The sequence below is a fragment of the Abrus precatorius genome, unplaced genomic scaffold, assembly GCF_003935025.1.
Source record: "Abrus precatorius isolate BTA unplaced genomic scaffold, Abrus_2018 Scaffold2, whole genome shotgun sequence".
In the NCBI taxonomy this organism is placed as follows: domain Eukaryota; kingdom Viridiplantae; phylum Streptophyta; class Magnoliopsida; order Fabales; family Fabaceae; genus Abrus; species Abrus precatorius.
The window spans coordinates 33,749,788-33,769,441 of NW_020874362.1; the positions used below are offsets into that span (position 1 = coordinate 33,749,788).

A 19,654-nucleotide genomic window follows, 5' to 3' on the forward strand; every position below is an offset into this window, starting at 1 on the left:
TAATATTTTTATTAATGAACAATTGAATATCCAAGTTTAAAATGATGAAAAATATTTAGTTTATAGTATTTTATAAAAAATTAAACTTGAGACCTTATTTAAGAAATATCAAGTTATTTATCACTCAAATTAACCTCTATTAGTCTTTATTTATAATATTTGTATAGTCTATATTTATAGTTCAGAAATACTAAAAAATATAAATTTATACTGATATTTGAGCTAAAAAATTGCTTGGTGAAGTATTTTTTTACTTATTTTTTCTATTTGCACTTTTTTTATATAATGAAGAAGGATTATTTTTATTGCTTTCAAAAAATAAATTATGACTTCTAAAATTAATTTTTAAAGTAATATTTAATATATTTTAGAAATTAAATTTAAAAATATAATTTATAAATTACTTTTAAAATTTAATTTTTAGAATAATTTTGAAGTTCAATTTCAGATTAAAAATAGAGAGTGTAAAAGGAATTTTTTAATGTGTTTTATATATAGTACGTGAACATAACATGTTTTGTATGCAGAATAGTGTTGAGTCCTCTATCAAACCTGCCCTTCACTTGGAATTTCACGCATTATTGTGGATGAAGGTTGAGCATGCTTGAACCCAAACAATTTTTTGGTTAAAATAAAAATTAAAAGTTTTGTTAATCTTATAACTGAATTTAAGTATTTATAAATAGAAATTTTTTATAAAAAATATAAAATTATTATATTAAAATTATAAAAATACAATAAATATTTTTTTAATAAAAGTTTACTGTTATTATTTACTTATTCTTAACTCTAAAAGTTGAAGTTAATAAGTTCTAAAAATTAATTAGAACAAAAAATCATCCATTTTCATCCATCTCATGTGATTTTACTTTTCATCAACTCTTTGTTTATTTAACTTTATGAGTTATTCAAACAAGTCACTTGGCCAATTTTCCGTTCATACGGTATAATCAATCGGTGCAATCTGATTTTAAGAAACTATGATTAAGAAGAAGGAGAATGAAGAGTCCTATTCGACCATATGCTATCCTCTATATCATGTATTTATATTTAAAAGAAAAATTAAGACCTTCACAATATTTTATTGTTTGACAATTGATGTTAATCTTGTTCATGATCAATAAAGAAGTGATCAGATATATGCAGAACAACATTATATATGAGTGTCATAATAATTGAAATTTTAAAATATTTTTTATTTTTATAAGTATTTTTATATTTTTAACTGTCTTGACTAAAAAGGCATTTTCACAATAAGACAGCTCTGAAAAATATTTTCAGCATGTAAAGAATAAAAATAAAATAAAGAAGAACTCGTTAAAGAATCTTTATGATATATAAATATATAAAACCGCAATATATTTTCAATTGTGAGCTTTCGTTGAAATTTAAATTATTAATTTTCTCATTAACGGTGAATAAGAATAAAATTCACCAAACATGTCTTGGCAAATGAACAAGAAATGAAAAGGAGGCCAAAAAGAAAAAATGAGCAAGACAAAAATATAATTAATGATAATAATGTGAAATTAGGAACACAATTTAAGGGTATTATTATCAATATTTTTAGAACTGAACTAGTTATTGAATTAATACAAATATTGGTTCAATTATTCAACCGTAGTTTGAATCGTGTTTGAACCGGTGATCATTAATTTTTTTAATATGTTACAATACTAAATAATAAATTAACATAAAAAATTAAAAAGTTAAGAAAAAATATATTTTAAATTAATATAAAATAATTTTTATGCTTTGTTTAATAATGATAATAATAATAAGATATATGATAAAAAAAACTGAGTACATATTTTTTTATAATTTTTCAGTAATTTTTATTCAATTTAAAAGAACATTTTTAAGATAAAAAAATTCAAAAATATATTTTTAAAGAAAATATAAATTAACTGGTGCAAATCAGTTTTTAACACTGATTTTGGACCAATTTGACTTGTTTTTAGCTAGTCGTTCTGGGTGCAGACTACAGTGCATAAGCAATTCAAGGGTGCACAGGTGCTTAAGGAAAATTACGAGAAAACTATTTTTTGTTACTATTATTTTTAAAATCTATTAAAATAGTTTTAAATTAATATTTTAGTCTTAATATATTAGGTTAACTTCTTTGTAAAAATAATTAATATCTAAATGAGAATAAAAACTAAAATAATTAAAAATAATATACTTAAAAACTATAATGATTGATGTTTGCATGCATTAAAGATTAAAATAATATATTATTTAAATTATAAATTATTTTAATAAATTTAATGAAAATTAAGATTACAAGTTAACAGTAATAAATCTTAAACTTTAATTTATCATTAAATTCAACGACTAAAATCTTATAATGCATTGATAAAAGTTATTGAAATATTAATTAATATGAAAGTTATAATACAAAAATCTCACACGCACAAAAATGTGGTAACTTAATTCTATTGGTAAATAAATTTTATTTTTGTCATATAAGCTTTCATATTGTTCAACATTTCTCAAAAATCATTTAAGACATTGCTGTTATTCTGATTCAAAAAGAGGTTTTAAAAAGTTCAATTGCCCAGCCCTTTCCGTGACTCGTTTAAATTAGGACAAAAAAAACTCAACAAATTAAAAGTCTTGTGAACTAAAAAGTCTACAGAATTGGTCAAGGTCAAAGTTTTATAGGAAAAAAAATTATTATTATATTCTTCAATGGTTTACACACACATAAATTATCTAATTAGTAAAAACTTATATATTATTCTTGACACCAACAATATATTTTTAAGATCAAATAAAAGTAAGATTAAATTAAATTTTAAAAATTTATTATTTTAATTTTTTTTATATAACCAAATAAAAGTTTCATCACAATAATAAAAAAATCTTTTATTATATAATTTTTTCAATATATGGTACTTTATCATGGTTAAATAATAATAATAATTTTGGCTTTTTTTGTAAATGAGAAAAAAATAAAAATTACCAAAATATAGTATTTTTGGGAAAAATTATGAAAATATGAAAATTTTCAAAAACATATCATGACAATTTTTTTTACCAACAACTGTCAACGGCATTTTTTGACAAAAAATTGTCAGTAGTGTTTTTTTATATTTAAAATTTTATTATTATTTTATAAAAAAATGATATTAACAATTTTTTATTTTTTAAAGTTTTAAATAATTTTTTGAAAAATCTTTATTGATAAATTTTGAGACTTTTAAAACTTCTAAATCCTAATTTTTTAACGATTTTTGAATTTTATATTTCTGCAATTTTTTTAAAAAATTATGTTTTGATATATATTATTTTTAAATACTATATATAAAAAAATAATCTGATACTTTTTACATACTATAAAATTTATATTTATAATTCTTACTTAAAGTAACAAATGCATTTACAATTTATGTGAAACTCTTTAAAGTGTTTTTTTTATAAGTTTTTCTATTTATGTATTGTACATTATTATTTCTTACTTATTAGTTTTAATATAAAAAAAATTAGAGACCATTTAGTATTAATGCATGGATCTTAATAAAATGATTATTTTTTATTATTATAAGTAAATAAATCAAATTTATTAAATTATTGGTAGTTAGTAAAAATTATTCTTAAAGTAATATTAAATTTATTTTAATAATTAATTGGTAAGATTTGTTTTAATAATATATAAAAATATTATTAAAAAATAATTTATGTTTATATTTTAAAGTAATAAATTATTTGAAATACGTATAAATTATTGAAATAATATTTAATATGAAATGAAATGAGTATATCTATTATATCTATTTTTTATTATTTAGATATAAATATATAACTAATCTAATTCTTTGAATTGTTTATTATTTTTATTTTATCATAAAACTATAATTAATTAAGTCAGTTATGATAACTAATATTTATTACAATTGTTTTAAAGTAATCAACAAATGGTAAGAAGACAATAAAAAAATAAGGTGAAATCTATTATACCCTCTCTAATTGAGAGGATTTGGTACACGTAAAACATCTACCACCATAGCAAGTATCAAAAAATAATTTAACGATAACTTGTATTTTGTATAGTTTTTGAAATTTCTACAGTGTAAGTGTATATGTAGCTTTATATACATACACTTTATAAAGATTTTATTATTTATTCAGAGTTTATGTCATAATTTATATATTTTTTGATTAATTGTTGCAAAGCAACTAACCTGAAAACTAATAAAATTAAAAGAAATACATTTTGGATCGGAACAATTTTATGTACATGAATTCTTTCGAACACAACAAATAGCCAAAGGTTTATAGATATATTAAAATTTTAGTAATTGTGATTCCAAAATTCAGCTACTAATATTAAAATAAATATAAATTTATATGTAAATTTAATTAGGTTATAACATTTTTATTGTCATTAACTTTTAAAGTTAATTTTAAATGTTAATAACATTTTTTAAAGAATTAGTTTTATGTTTAAAATTTTAATATGATATCAATAGTTTTATTAATTAATAATAATATATTTGATTTATTTTTTAGTCAATGCTATACATAAAATAAAGGATAATGAAAAGAAAGAAAAAGAAGAATAAATTAACAAAGCACATCAGTGCCAAATATAAGTCCAAACAAAGATTGGTGTTTAATTAATATTTTAGAATGGTAGATTTGAAGTATAATTTTGGAGTGTTTTGAAGTTAACTCATAAATATCTTCACCTTAACTCATATTTGAACTAATCAATTTAAAATCTAATTAATTTTTTAATTAATACATGAACAGTACTGGATAAATTACTTCATAACTCACTCTTGAGCTAAAGCTTTTTGACAGCTCTAATAAAAATGGTAGATCGTGCATGGCTTTACTCGTAAATGTCCCTTGTCAGCTGGCCGAAATTTCAACTTCCAAAGTCCAAATGGAGCCCCCCACCACCACCAACAAAAAAGCTGTAGTTAAACAAAGCTTTATCTCAAAAGCTAGTTGCACATGCATTACGGTTGTTGGTTGATAAGGGTAGACACTAGACAGCTCATTGCATTTGCTTGAACATGCAAACCTTATCCATTACAAAATTACCAATTCCATCGGAAGCATTTTTTTAATTCCTTAGGTTGGATTAACCAACCAGTTATAATACTTTCAAGATATTATAACATACGTAAATTATCCAAACTCATTCACGACTTAAACCTTGTGAATACAGTTACATTTATGATTATATAAGAGAAAGATCTATCACTCAATCCATGATACACATTTTCAATCATCTTGGCTGGACTTATGATCTCTTCTAGCAAGTGCTGAAAATTTTGAAGTAGACACATGAAACTGGAATTACCCAACAAGCGCCTATAGCAGTTCAAGGGCAAACCACAATTGAGGTGGTGAAGTATCGAATTTTTTAAAACTTCAGCATGTCATAGAATAAGGTACAATACAACATCCCCATAGAGTGACTCGCCGCAAAATGGAGCTCTAATACAGTGTAATGAATGTTGAAGAACAGAAATTCTTTTAGCCTAACATACAATACCTCAATCTATCCCGTTCTTAAGCTTACACCCATTCTTCTTTACAAATTATACAAAAGGGAAATAGAGAATAATCTCAATCGTGCTCAGAAGACGACAAGACACAGAAGAAAGCAACAGAAAAGAAAAATTGAAATTCTGTTCAATGATTTGTCTGCCTGCATCTCTTGCCTCCTCAACCTAGGGCTATTACTTCCTACCAGGTAATAAGAATTTGGGTAGGTGTAGAAATTTTCCGAGTTCCCAAAGACTCGGGTATAAAACATTTCCCCAAACATCCCAACCACAAGGTGGGGGAATCCTGGTGTGATGGTGGCCCCAAGATTGAGCATTTGTGATGATGAGTCATCCTCTTCTTGGTATAAAGGAGGGTCGAAATGCTGAGTCTGATAAGGATTGCGATATGGAAGTTGCTGACCATTTTGAGATGATGTTGGCAACAAAGATTGAGCACCCAATGCAGGTGGTCTTGGAGGTATAAAGATGTCTCTATAGGATGCTTTCCTATCACGATCACAATGGGCAAGGCCCTGGCCCCGGCCATAGAGAGGAACCATAGTGGTATGAGATATATCATCCTTGCAGACAGGGCATTGTGGGTGCTCATCAGGTGCAAGAGAAGCACTTTGGACATGGAGCCACTTGTAGATGCATGGCCAGCAATAGAGGTGGCCACAGAGGGTGACGACTGGTTCATGTGCAAAATCTAAGCAGATGTTGCAATCAAAACAACCATCCAAATTTTCTGTCTCTGTCTCAGGGTTTGGGATGGTTTTCCATTCCTGGGAAACGTAGTGCTCAAAAGCCATGAATTAAGGAACCTTCTTGGAACTTGGCAACCAGTGCTAATTTAGTGCCTCTTTAAGTAAATCCTCAGACTGAATTTACTCGCTTTTCAACGTAAGTTACGTGAGAAGGAGATATTTTTCAATTGGGCTGGAATGGAGGTTTTGAAGCTAAACAAAACAGGCCCTTAGCCCAGACCAACTAATCACCAAACCGGCTTAAATTAAGTAAGTTTCTGGGGGCATTAAGTAAATAGCTGCACTCAACAGAAAAGAAACAAACAACAGGACATTAAATTTAAATAGAAATAAAATGGACACTTAACCAAACCTTAAAAAAAGCAAGAAAAAGAAAACATCAATCATGAGGAGAGGATCATATCACTTCGAACACTAAAGTATCAGTCACTCATGAAATCTAATACCATAAAGGGCATAAAACAAATCGAAAATGCATTTCATTTCTCCATCTGTATTTGGTAACACTGATAGCACCAGCAACTGCTAAGGTAATATTGGTCCATGACTGGATACGAAATTTCAAAATAAAGACCTAACATGCAAGCATAACAACAAACCTTAATACCTTATAACAGGGAGCAAACACTGTCACGGCTTAATACACAGACAAAATTAGGTGAAAAATCTAATCAGAAACCTAAAATGTTACATTAGCATTCTTATCAAATGAATCAAGTTTCATAAACCCAATCTCTTGCTTCCAAGCAATATCTGAACCAAGAGTAACAAAGATGGCCTAAGAAAAAAGAAAAAAAAAAAGACAGATCCAACCAACTCTGAAACTGCTCACATATTCATATCCAAAGAAATTTACATGCATTGGCCACGACAAACATAAAGCAACTACACCCTCGAAAATCATATATGAACGCACAAGGGGCGATTGTGAGATTGAAGAACAAAAAGCATTTTGTTACATTCTTAGCAACGAACAAACAATTAAATATTAAATGCCAAAAACAAGAAGATCTAAAAGAAATACCCAGAGAGAGAGAGAGAGAGAGAGAATTTGAGGGATCCACGTGTGCAGAGAAGGTTCGAGCAGAGAGCAGAGATTACCATGGAGAGAGAGAGAAGTTGCGGATGGGTTTAATGGTTTATGAAAGGAGAGTGGTGAAGCGCGTCATTCGTTACGGCCTCATTTATACAATTTTTTTAATCCGAAAGTCACATGACAACGTCAACATATGCAGTATTTTAATGAAGGGATTGCTCATTTATGGAGGTATTTTTTAATTAAAATTAAAGTTTTACAACTTTTACTTTATAAATTTATAAAGTAAAACTTGTAAAACTTTAATTTAAAGAAAATTAGGCTCTGTGGTACATTAATATGTATGTTTTCATACTAACCAAGGAATCTTTTGTCACTGTCTTGTGGTCACACCGACCAAACTGACCCGATTAAACTGATCGCCTCGCTAGCGGTCCTCACCTAATGAAGAGGGTATACTTAAAATTTGAAAAGATAAGGCTTTTTTATTTTTAATGCATTTTAAAAAACAAATTACCTTATAAAAATAAACAATTTTTTTGTTTAGGATTTTTTTTTCACGTCACTTTATGTTTCATCTTTACGTCAGATAAAATTATATTTTAATTTTTAAATTAATAATTTTATCTCTTATATAGAACAAAATCATAAGAAAATAAAACTTAACAAAACGTAAGGCTGTTTTGTCTAGGATTAAGATAAAATTAACCAGCTTCGATGATAAAAAGACAATTTAACATCAATTTTGTAAAACAAGACAAAATAATTAGATGATGACACGTAGTTCGATCTTAATAATTTTGTCGATTAAGGGAAAGAAATTATTGAGATTATGACACATGACAATTTTAGTAATTTTGTTTAAAAAATAATGAAACATTTAATACTGACATATGGTGTGATCTAGTTAATTTTGTCTAAAAAATAATAAAACTCTATGAACTTTGACACATATTTTTATTCATGGATTAAGAGTGTAACTACACTTTATTATTAAAAAAAAATTCTTCATAAACTTTGGTGTATGCAAACATATAGCAAGAGTTAGTACAATTTTTTTAGGTTAGTTATGTTATTTTTAAATTTAAATATAAATATTATTAGAGTTGTTGGTTTCTTTAAATTAAATAAGTTTAATTAGATGTGGGTAAATTTAATTTTGTTTTTAAATATGTTTGTGTATGTTAAAATAAAATAGTTTACTTGTTAGTAGTTTTTACAAAAGATGTTAAAATTATATTAGTAGAAGTTTAATATTATGTGTAATATCTAATTTAAAATAATATTATAATTATTATTTTAAATTAATTTAAATATGTGTAATACATGTAAGTAATTAAAGCATGTGGAGAAATATTTTTTTATTAGTATATATTAAATTTAAAATAAAATATAAAAGATAAGGAATAACAGTAAGTAGAAGTGAATGTAGTGTGTTATAATGTGGTAAATATTAATTTGTTATTTATGATTTATATAAAATTGTAAATTTTTATTAATATTTCCTTTTTTACACATGCATGATGAGTGATACTATTATCATTATATATTAGAATGGAAAATTATTATTAAGAAACAAATATGTGACATTTGAAGATAATAAAAAAATGATAAAGATACAAAAATGTATAAATTTTTAGACTTAGAAAAAAAAGATTTATGAAAAGTTGAATCTTAGTGATAACCATGTTATATCTAGATTAATTTCAAATTTTTTTAGTTGATCTAAGTGCTAAACAATATACTCAATTGGATATATGTGATGATGAAAACATTAATTGTATAATTAATGTGTATGAACAATAAAGTGTTACAATTAATGAAAGTTCAAAACTTGGTTTAGATATGTTGGACTTAAACTTATCAATGTCTCCACCTAACCTTATAAAAACAATAAATATAAAAGTTACATAAGATATAAAAAAATTTAGTACAATAATTTATGGTTTATTAGTAGTGGCCACACATATTTAATAAATAATTATTTTTTGAAGGATGTGTAAATCAATATGAAGTTGAAGATGAAGATGAAGATGAAAACATCAATACATATGAGAATAATTTTGATGAAAGACATATTCCATTAGACAGTCCATTTGATATAAACATAGATAGTGATTTTGATTCAAACTTAAATTTACCAATATAATTCTCCAAAAATCTATTCCCTCGCGACATATAGGTGATAATGATAAAATCAAATCATCATAATATGGTTGCCAAATAATCTACAAGTAATAAACAAGTTCAATGTTATTTTTTATAAAATATTAATTAAGTTAAATATGTACATAATTAAATATTAACACAATTACAAATATTACAAAACTCAATATGTTTACCTCATCACGACTAAGCATGTCAAATTTATATCTGTAATAAGAATATTCTTCCTGCCTTTTCTATAACTTTGGTTTGATAACCACCTAAAAAATATGTATGTTAAAGTTAATATTCATTGTTAGTTAGGCAAAGGGAAAAACAAAGGTAAGAAAAATACCTAGTAGCATATAGAAGATGGCTCATGTGTGTGGGGAGGAGGTTATCAAGAGCTACAAACGAAAACCTATCCCATGCTCACATAACAACTAATGCAGCTAAACAATGTTAGTGACCATACAGAGCTCTCAATACAAAACTTCCAATATTGCAGACCCCCAACTATATTGACCGATTATAGCAAAATTCTATAATATTGGTAACTCACTGAAACTTTGCTGTTAGAGTGATCGCTCAATATAAAACTCCCAGTCAACTATAACATGTAAACCCTGACAAATCGGGTGATCTGTAACAAAATTTGCGCATGCATCGCGACGTGAGTGACATGTTGGTCTAACTAGCTCATCTTCAAGAAGCTACCAACAAAAGCATCAAGTTTTGGTCGAATCCTTAGGCTCTCCTCAACCATATCAGCATAGTTACCTCTAGTAGGTGCTATCATTGATCTTTCATCAATCTGTAAACCTAATAACACAAAAATGTCTTGCAAAGTGATGGTACACTCCCCAGGAGGCAAGTGAAATGTATGCGTCTTTGGCTTCCATTTCTCCACTAATGCATGTGATCAACGAAAGGTCTAAATGTGGAAGGATCTCCTTTGAAATACCATCTGAACTAGATAGAATAAATTGACTCTTTCTAACTTTTAAAATAGGATGATTCTGACCATAATGTATATGTTAGAGATTAAATTTAGTATAATATTTACTATAAACATATTATTAATACAAACATAAAGCATTAAATAAAATAATTTTTCACCTCAAATACACAAATAATCAACATACTTTAAAATACTACATAAAAATGCTCTTTATTTACAACCATAATGTAAAAATATCATTTATTACCATACATAAACTATAATACAATACATAAATATAAATGATTTTAAACAAAATTTTGTGAATATTTAATATTAATATAACCTTATATTTTGAAACAATTATCTATTCTTACTATTTTAATAATTCACATTCAAATTCTATTTATAGCATTTTAATCATTCAAATATAATTATAATATAAGTATGTAAATATGAATTTTAATAATATTACATCTAAATTTTATAATTTTAGTAAATAATGATCTTGTTTATTCATAAATAAATAATTCTAAAATTCCAATATTTTATTTTAAATAATTACAAAAGAATTTCTTAGTCCTAAATATAGGAATTAAAGTATCTAATATTGTTAATTTATCATAACTAAATATCTGAACATTACTAATTATTTATTTCAACTAACTACAAGTTAATAAGTACTAATTCAATTTGACAAGGTAATTATGTAATTTTGTTGCTTATTTATACATAAATAAATCTAATTAACAACAATGTATTTATAATATTTACATAAACAATATTTAAGTTTTAAATTTGATAATTTAAATTTATGATTTTGCAATTTAATCATAAAAAACAATTATATTTTACTATATTTATTTTAAACTAAATACAATTAACTGTTTTACTCTTAAAATTAATAAAAATAATCTAAAATTTTAATTTAATGATAACTATACATATCTAATCAACATTTATATTTTTTAGTTTTTTTTACAAATCCATTTGTTAGAAAACAATTTTATCCACATTCTAAAAAATTATAAATTATATCCACAATCTTTCTATTAAAATTATTAGATTGGGCAGCTAAATTTTATATCTCATCATATCTAATCATATCTAATTAATAATTTTATTTTTCAATTCATTAAAAACACAATTTTTACTTGCAGAAAATTTAATGTCAATATAATTATTTTTTATAGACTAATTAACAATTATCTATTTATAATTTTTAAAATATAAATTTAACTACTAAAATTATATTTAATTATCTAACTGCTTTATTTAATAATAAATAAACATATCTAATTATAAATTATTATTATTAATATATTACCAATAAAATTTTAACAATTTGTGTATTACCCTCGATTTCTTATAAATAAATAAATAAATTTTTATAGCAAAAGAGAAAATAGAAGAATTTTATTGTGTTTTATAAATTTAAGAATTGAAGAAAAGTAAAACTTATATTACTCTTATGAAAATTCTATAAGATTTTAAAGTATTTAAAATTCTCAAAAAAATAATTTTGAGACTTTAAAGTAATAAATAAAACTTAAATTTATGTCCAGCAAATTATTTAATTCACAATGCATACATATAATTTTAAGATATAATCAATGACACTTCAAAATTATTAATTACAACAAAAGTTATCAAAGTATTTTAAAACTCAAAAATTAACATTTAAAGTATTTACATAATTTTGTCAGCTTAAAATGTAAATATAATAAAATATTACAATTCTTCAAATTATTCTAAATCCTATAGAACAGTCTTTTTTTCACAAAGTCACTGGATTATGGACCTAGAACGGACTAACTACTTTTATCTTTTCACTTTTATTATCTGAAAAATATTATTTGATATATATATATATATATATATATATATATATATATTGGATTAATAATAACACTCAAAGTATATAAATCATTATCACAGCGGAGCATATACATGATAATCAATCAATCATCTTTGTAAATATGTATGACATGCATTTTCACACTAATTTGTATGTTATGATACATGTTTTATACCACATCAATTAATATGTCACAATACATGTGTCCTAATAGCACTCGTCAATGTATTACAACACATATATCATAACAACATCAACCGATATGTTACAATGCATATATTATAATCATACAATTTCTATATTATTTCATATTCATCACACTTTCACATTTATTGTCTCTGGGATCCTTTTAGGACTTTATAGCATAGATAGCTGCTGGTTAGCCGCAACAACAAGATACACGTGTGCCGACCCGACCTTTTTTAACAAATGTATAGTGAGGAGTCTCGTTAGGAAATGAGTGTGTGGCTTGTGAATGCTTTTATTTTCAGCAAATCATTGTACACTCATTTACAATTAGCATTCACTACCCTCATTTTTTCAAGATTTTTCAAATCTTCTCTAGACTATATACCTATAGTGTATCTCTATAACTATCTATACTTATTCTTGCTATTTTTCATATTATTCTCTTTTCTCGACAATTCTCAACTATTCTCATTCTTTTTCATATCCTTTTCATAGATCAACGTGTCATGCTACGTGAGTCTTGATTGTATAACTTAATATATTATAATACATGTATTATGAGTACACCATTTGATGTACCACGATACTTGTATCATAATACCATCCATTAATCTATTCTGTCTCACGTATTATAATCACATTTCTCATATTTCTACTATCATGTCATATCATTTCATTTCATATAAAAAAACTTTTTTTTCATTTATAAACAATCAAACACTTTTCATCAATAGCATAGCTTCACCCATTTGACATACTTCAACTATCAAACGACATCCATATTTATTATATCATTTAATAGAAAAATATCATTAAACAATTTCACATTACACAAGCCAATACAATGTGCCAAAGATCGAACACTTCCAAACTCAGCCCAATTGTACAATCTAACATACACATGTTTGCTTAGTATCAATACAGTCATCTGTCCTAAAGTTTGGCAATATCCAATATTCACAGTATATCTATTATTTCAAAAATATTAAAGGTGTAAATCTTAAGTTACCTCTGAACAAGGTTTACTAGTAAAATCATAATATATCTTGAAATAGTTTAGTTCAGAACTTTTGTTACAAATTGTATTTAGTTGGTTTTGAAAGTAAGCATGAGGTTTTCATGTCAAACTCTCTATTCCTACACATTAGGTTTTAAGAAAATATTAGGGTTCTAATAGAAAACTTAGTGTTTTCAAATCAAAATACCAAAGAAAAGTTAGGATTTGGGATCACTCCCCTTACCTAGAAATAGGTCTCTCATATCGATTTTTCCTAGAGATTCGAGAGGGAGACACAACATTCCGATAGAGAATATCGTCTTAAGGGTTAAGGTTTAGAGGATAATTTCTAAGAAGAGAATGTGAGAAATAAGAGAGAACAGAGGAGAGGTCAATTTTTTTTTATTGTGATTCAATTTTTTAAGTTGGAGACCTTTAAATATTCCTTAACTCACAATATTCTTGCTATAGCGAGCTCTTCTCTTATTGTAGCGAAAAAATTAGACAAAATTTTTCTTTGTTGTATGTCATTCTCGCTACAGCAAGAGCATCCTTGTTATAGCAAGAGAACATCAGAGAGCCTGATTTTGAATGTTCTTTCTCGTTACAACAAGAGATATCTCGCCACAGCAAGATACTTTACACCAAAACTCTTATTTTTTCATATAAAGGCCACGAAATTAAGGGTGTTACAATTTGAATTTATAATTTAACTGTATCAATTTTTGTTTTAATTAAAGTCAAAGGCAAAAATAGGATTATTATTTTAATACCATAATATATATATATATATATATATATATATATCATATGTTATATAATTAATCAATCTTATAAAAATAAATCTTATTTATCTATTTTTAAAGCTCCTCATTAAATTATTAACATTTGCTATTTGAATAATTTTATTCAATTTCTATTATTTTTTATTTTACACGTAAAATAACTAAAATACTTCTAAATACAAACATTCATTTTACAAAATTTAAATAAATTTCAATTTTATATTCTATAAATATTTTTTTCAAATTTAAATTACATGTAATCTAAATAAAAAATGCTTTTCAAATTAAAAAAATAAATATTTAAAAATAATACCTGGGAGTAGTTTCCGACGATAATGGTAGTTTCTAGCTATGAACAGTGTCCTTTTTTCCAGCAAGAATGACATTTTTTCATCAACCAGCTCACAACTATCGGCAGCTAGGCGCTCTCCACTACCTGCAACTACTAAACTGGCGACAACTCCTTTCAAAATGTAGGTGAAGGTGGCTCTCCAATAACTGTCATGGACAGCAGGTGGAACCAGATCTACAATGATGGACTCCTTTTTCTTTATGAGGAAAAAGACATAGGTTAAGGAGCTAAGTGAACATAAGATCTTTAACTAAGAAAGAAGACATGGAGATGGGTGAAAATGGAAGGAAAAAAAAGAAGGAAAAAAGAGGAACTAAAACAGGGAGAGAAAAAAAGAAGTGCGTTGATTATTAACCGTTGTAACACATGAGCCAATTAGTGTATTTTATCTTTGACAAAGATGAAACCCTTTTTCATTTTTGTCAAGAACGAAATCTCCTGATTGAATTATGTGTCTTTAGAAATAACAAACATCTTTTTAAATTTTTAAAATTATATTTTATGAATGAAACTATTAACATGTGTTACATTGTGAAAATTTTGTCTCTTAGTTCGATAAAATTATTAATTTAAAAAAATAGTTTTATCTGACATATAGACAAAACACGTGGTAATATGATAAAAAAATCTCTTAAATTTTTTTTATTTTTACACATAATGATAATTTATGTTTTAAAATGCATTAAAAAATAAATAAATAAGCCATCAACTAGAGGTCACACAAAAAGAGAAGGGACATCGAGAATTGGTACTCAGCATAGATCTTTCTACATTTCTCTTTAGCAAGGAACTCACTCCATTACCCCATTTTGCTTCTCAAAGGACATTAATTCTAAGGGGAAGCATGTGCACCACAAAACATGGAACCTTATCCGATTCTCTTTATCAGCGTCAACTTCTATACAATCGAGCTATCCCTGCACAATATTAAAGACATGAAATCTAAGTACAGTTTTTTAAATATTTTTTTGTTATTTTTAAATATATAATATATAATAACATCAAATATAAATTTTAATTAAAAATAACATAAAAATACATTAAAAAAAAAATACAAGTTTTACCTTGTCAAATTAAAGCCTCTTTCTGCAGCTGAAGATAGAAGTCGGATAAGGCTAGATATTTAGGAAGTAAGTTATTCATAAAGGCAACAAATCGCCTCTTTTTTTTTTTAATAGCAAAATGGGGTAATTTCCCTTCAATTGATTCTATTATTTGATTCCCATGAGTAAGATTGTACGAATTAGTAGAATGAATTGTTACTAATATAACAAATGTATAGCGGGAGTTTTTTTTTCTGTTGATAAGTAAGTGATATATTTAATGTAATTGTTCATTGGGATTAGTTATTTGCCCTGATCTTTATTATTTTATTTGTAAAGTAAAACATTCTATATAATCCTAGAAAGTCTAGAATAGCTTGAGGAATGAACATGTGACAAATCCCTGCTTGTGATTTGTCTGAACTTGATCACGGTCGATCGAATTACCATGCTGCAAAAGTGCAAAGGGAATAATGCAAGCACGTTATCTGTTTGTGTTTAAGCAACCACATGTCCCACTGCCTACTCACCTTATCCTTTTCTGGTTCTTTAACTTGCTTTGTATCGCGCCATTTCGGCTTTTGCTACTCCAATTAGTGCAGCCTTCTAAAATGCTAAAAACTGAAAAGCAGAGACAAACACGCTCTTTCCTCACGGTAAAGACAGTGACGCTCTCTTTGTTTAGCTAAAAAATATTAGCCTGCCCTGAAAAGGGATTGGAAAAATTATGGTCTCTCTGATTTCTGAAAACGTTTTTTTTTTTTTTTTTAAATTATAAATTTGACATCTTATTTTTTATTTTTAAGATCTGTACAGAAAATATTTAAAGGAAAATTTATTTTTAATGTTTTTATATAAATATTTAAATAAAAAATAAGAATACAAATATCTGAAACAAAATAACTCATTAACTTCCTTAGTTTAGATTGAAAGTAAAAAAAAATTGCAGTTTCCACCTTAATATTTTTTTTTTCTCATAAGGCGGAAAAAATCTCTCATGAATTGAAACCAAGCTCTGCTGTTTTCATTTTAACCCTTGCTATTGTTTTGTTCGTACAATAATTTAAAATATATTATAATATAAAAAACATATTTTATATAAAAATAATAAAATAAATATTTTAAAGCAAATAGTAATAAATATTTATACTATAATTTTAGAGAAATAAATAGTAATTAAATAAAAGCAACTCGTTAGATATAAAGATAAAAATGTCTTTGTATAAAATTTATTTGTTTCTGCTTATCTTCTTATTCACTCATTTAAATAAATAAAAAAGTATTTCTTATCTTTCACTTTTATTTATCTAAATAATATATTATTTTATTTAATTTAAATTTTATTTTTTACTCTCTTATTTGTTTTCTTTTTTCTTTTTACCGTATTTCATCTCACCATCTAATCAAGGCACAAGAAAAGAATAAAATTTATATACTATTATGTATTATTTTAAGAAAATATATCTACTAAAATATTTTTTTAATAAATAACCATGGGCGTGTGTATAAGTTAGTTTAGTCTTAAATATGTTTTTAACTTTAATATGTACGACTAAATATAATTTTAATTTTTTTAAAAATGTTTTAACTATTATTATTATTTTAAAATATAATTTGTTAAAAACATGATATTTTTAAAATTTAAATATTATAAAAAAATTAAAATTAACATTGAATTTAAAAAATTTCAAAATAATAAAAATCATATGCATAATAAAGAATATATTTTTTTAAATGTTCACTTTAAACCTTATTTAGGTTTAAGTGAATCATTCTTAACTAACTTTATTTCATAGTTCATATTATGGTTACTTATTAGATTCCGAGTAACAAATGTCATTTCCTAGCTTCCACTAAAATTATTCAAAACATTAAACCTAGAGCTTGAAGTAAGTTCCCTATATTTTTCTACTATGACTTAGTGTTCCTATTAAACAAAGTTGTCCTAACTTCTTTCTTATAAACCTTTTGATCAACATCTAAGATCTAAACTTACCCTACTCCTCCATTGAAATTCTCTTATGATTTCCCTAAGCTTCTTTCCTAAAAAGGTTAATATGTGAAGCATGTATACTTTCTTTACCCTAATTGGGAATATTAGGACTAGGCAAAGTATGTCTAATATTTGGAGTAGGTTTAGTAGTTTTAGAACAAGATTCTTTTTTATAACCATACTTTCTATAAAGTAATTAGTTTTTTTTTTCCTTAAATACAGTTCAACACAAATTTTAACAAATTTATCTCTAGATAAAAGAGAAATGTGAGAATTAATTTTTAACATTAATCACATGCAATACATACTTGTTATAAGAATTTTTTATTGTACAATTTTAAAGAGAGATCAAGTAGACACACCCAAAATACTATTTTCCTAAGATTTTAGTCTTTTGACCTAAAAAGAGGCCTTCATCTTTATATAAGAAAATAGTGATCAATAATTAACTAAATTCTTTCAAACAAAGCATATTTATAATCTTCTATATTATCAAATTTCATCAACAAAAAGTCATTATTAAAATCTAAATTTTTTAAGAAATTATTTACCTCCAAGATATTTCTTAATTTATGAGTTAGATAGTTAAAATCAATCAAGTTACCTAAAAGTTTAACTATCAATGAAAACTTAAAGGTATTTTAGTTATAGACAAAGGTTTTAACTATGATTATTGCTTATCCTAGATTCTTCAGTTTCAAGAGGAATATTAAACTCCTCTACAACCAAACTTTTGATATCATTGTCTCTCAAAACTAAATCTAAGTTTTTTAATCTAAAATCGTATCTTTATAAGGTACAAACGCAGGAGAGTTATGTTCAGAAAGCACCTAATTAGCTTGCCAATCTGCAGGAATATCTTCTTGTATGAACGATTTGAAGAACTCCATAGTTGATGTTGAAGCCAACTTTGCCTTCTGTGTGTTTCGATTTATTAGTTCTACCTCTTCCATTAAACGTTTCTATTTTTCATTTTGCTTCATACATTACTGCTCTTCACCAATTGTTAGTATTTCTAAGATAGAAACCTTTTTAGATCCTTCGAGAGGCTGCCAGCGACGTGGCAACATCAAGAAACCAAGGAACCTAGGGCAAAAGGAAACCTAGCACAGCGGCAAAAGTTTGATTTTAATTTCTTTAGCATCGTTTGTCGCTTATTTTACAAGTATGGATTAATTTAAAAAAATTTATTTATATTTAAATAACAAAAGTTTATTACAAAATAATAGAGAGATGCATGTGTTTCATTCCGTAGTATATTTTAATTCTAAAATATGAAATTGAAAAACGAATTAAGAATTAATTTTTTTAATGAATTATTTCATAATCATATAAAATTGTTATTATGATTTTAAAATATATTAGTCGTAACCTAATTTTTTAGAATTTCCTTGTTCATGCGAAGACTTTTTTCTTTCTTTCATAATTATACAAAAAATACTAATTAAATTCTTTCTCCCGATATTTTGGTTTGTTTATTGGTGTACAAATTGAAAAGTTTTTACTGGTAGAAGAAAACCTTTTCTTTTAAATTAAATTATTTTTTGACCTTACATTTATTTAAAATTGTAATATTGCCTTATATTTTTTATTAATATATTTTTTACACCTCTTTCTTGTTTCAATATTAGTTTTAATTATTGTCAAAACTTGGTAATATTAACAAAAATTGCAACAACTTTTTACGATAAAAGATGACCATGATCGATAAAAGGCCAAATAAAAAAAAACTAAATCAAAACTTTTAATTTTATTTTCATTTCAATTTAACTTTTTTAATATTTTATATTTTAATTTAGTTTCTTTTGTCATTTGTACATATTTTTATACCTTTTCAAATTTTATACTTTTTCTAAAACTTGACAAAAGAGATCAAATTAAAACTTTAAAACGATAAAAAAAAAATACAATTAACAAAGTGACAAAAGGTTGAATTAAAATAAAAAATTAGAGTGACAATTTTTAATGTAACCCTTTATCAGCAAATCCTGGAATTAATTAATTTTTTTTAAAATAGCTGTTATGTGCTAACTGAATAAATATAA

General features: G+C 25.3%; 1 protein-coding gene across 1 annotated transcript; it reads right to left on the bottom strand.

Annotated features, from left to right (window-relative positions):
* Positions 1-5,369: 5,369 nt before the first annotated feature.
* LOC113858836 (E3 ubiquitin-protein ligase RMA1H1-like) lies at positions 5,370-7,428 on the bottom strand. The gene is made up of 2 exons (XM_027491605.1): positions 7,296-7,428; positions 5,370-6,549 (listed from the first exon to the last, which is right to left on the bottom strand). Exon 2 carries the CDS (start codon positions 6,314-6,316, stop codon positions 5,594-5,596), a length of 723 nt encoding a protein of 240 aa, XP_027347406.1. The 5' UTR covers positions 6,317-6,549; positions 7,296-7,428; the 3' UTR covers positions 5,370-5,593.
* Between the last annotated feature and the right edge of the window lie 12,226 nt (positions 7,429-19,654).

What these genes read in the sequence shown, in the direction of transcription:
- LOC113858836 (XM_027491605.1), bottom strand. Translation starts at nt 6,316, where the DNA reads ATGGCTTTTGAGCACTACGTTTCCCAGGAATGGAAAACCATCCCAAAC.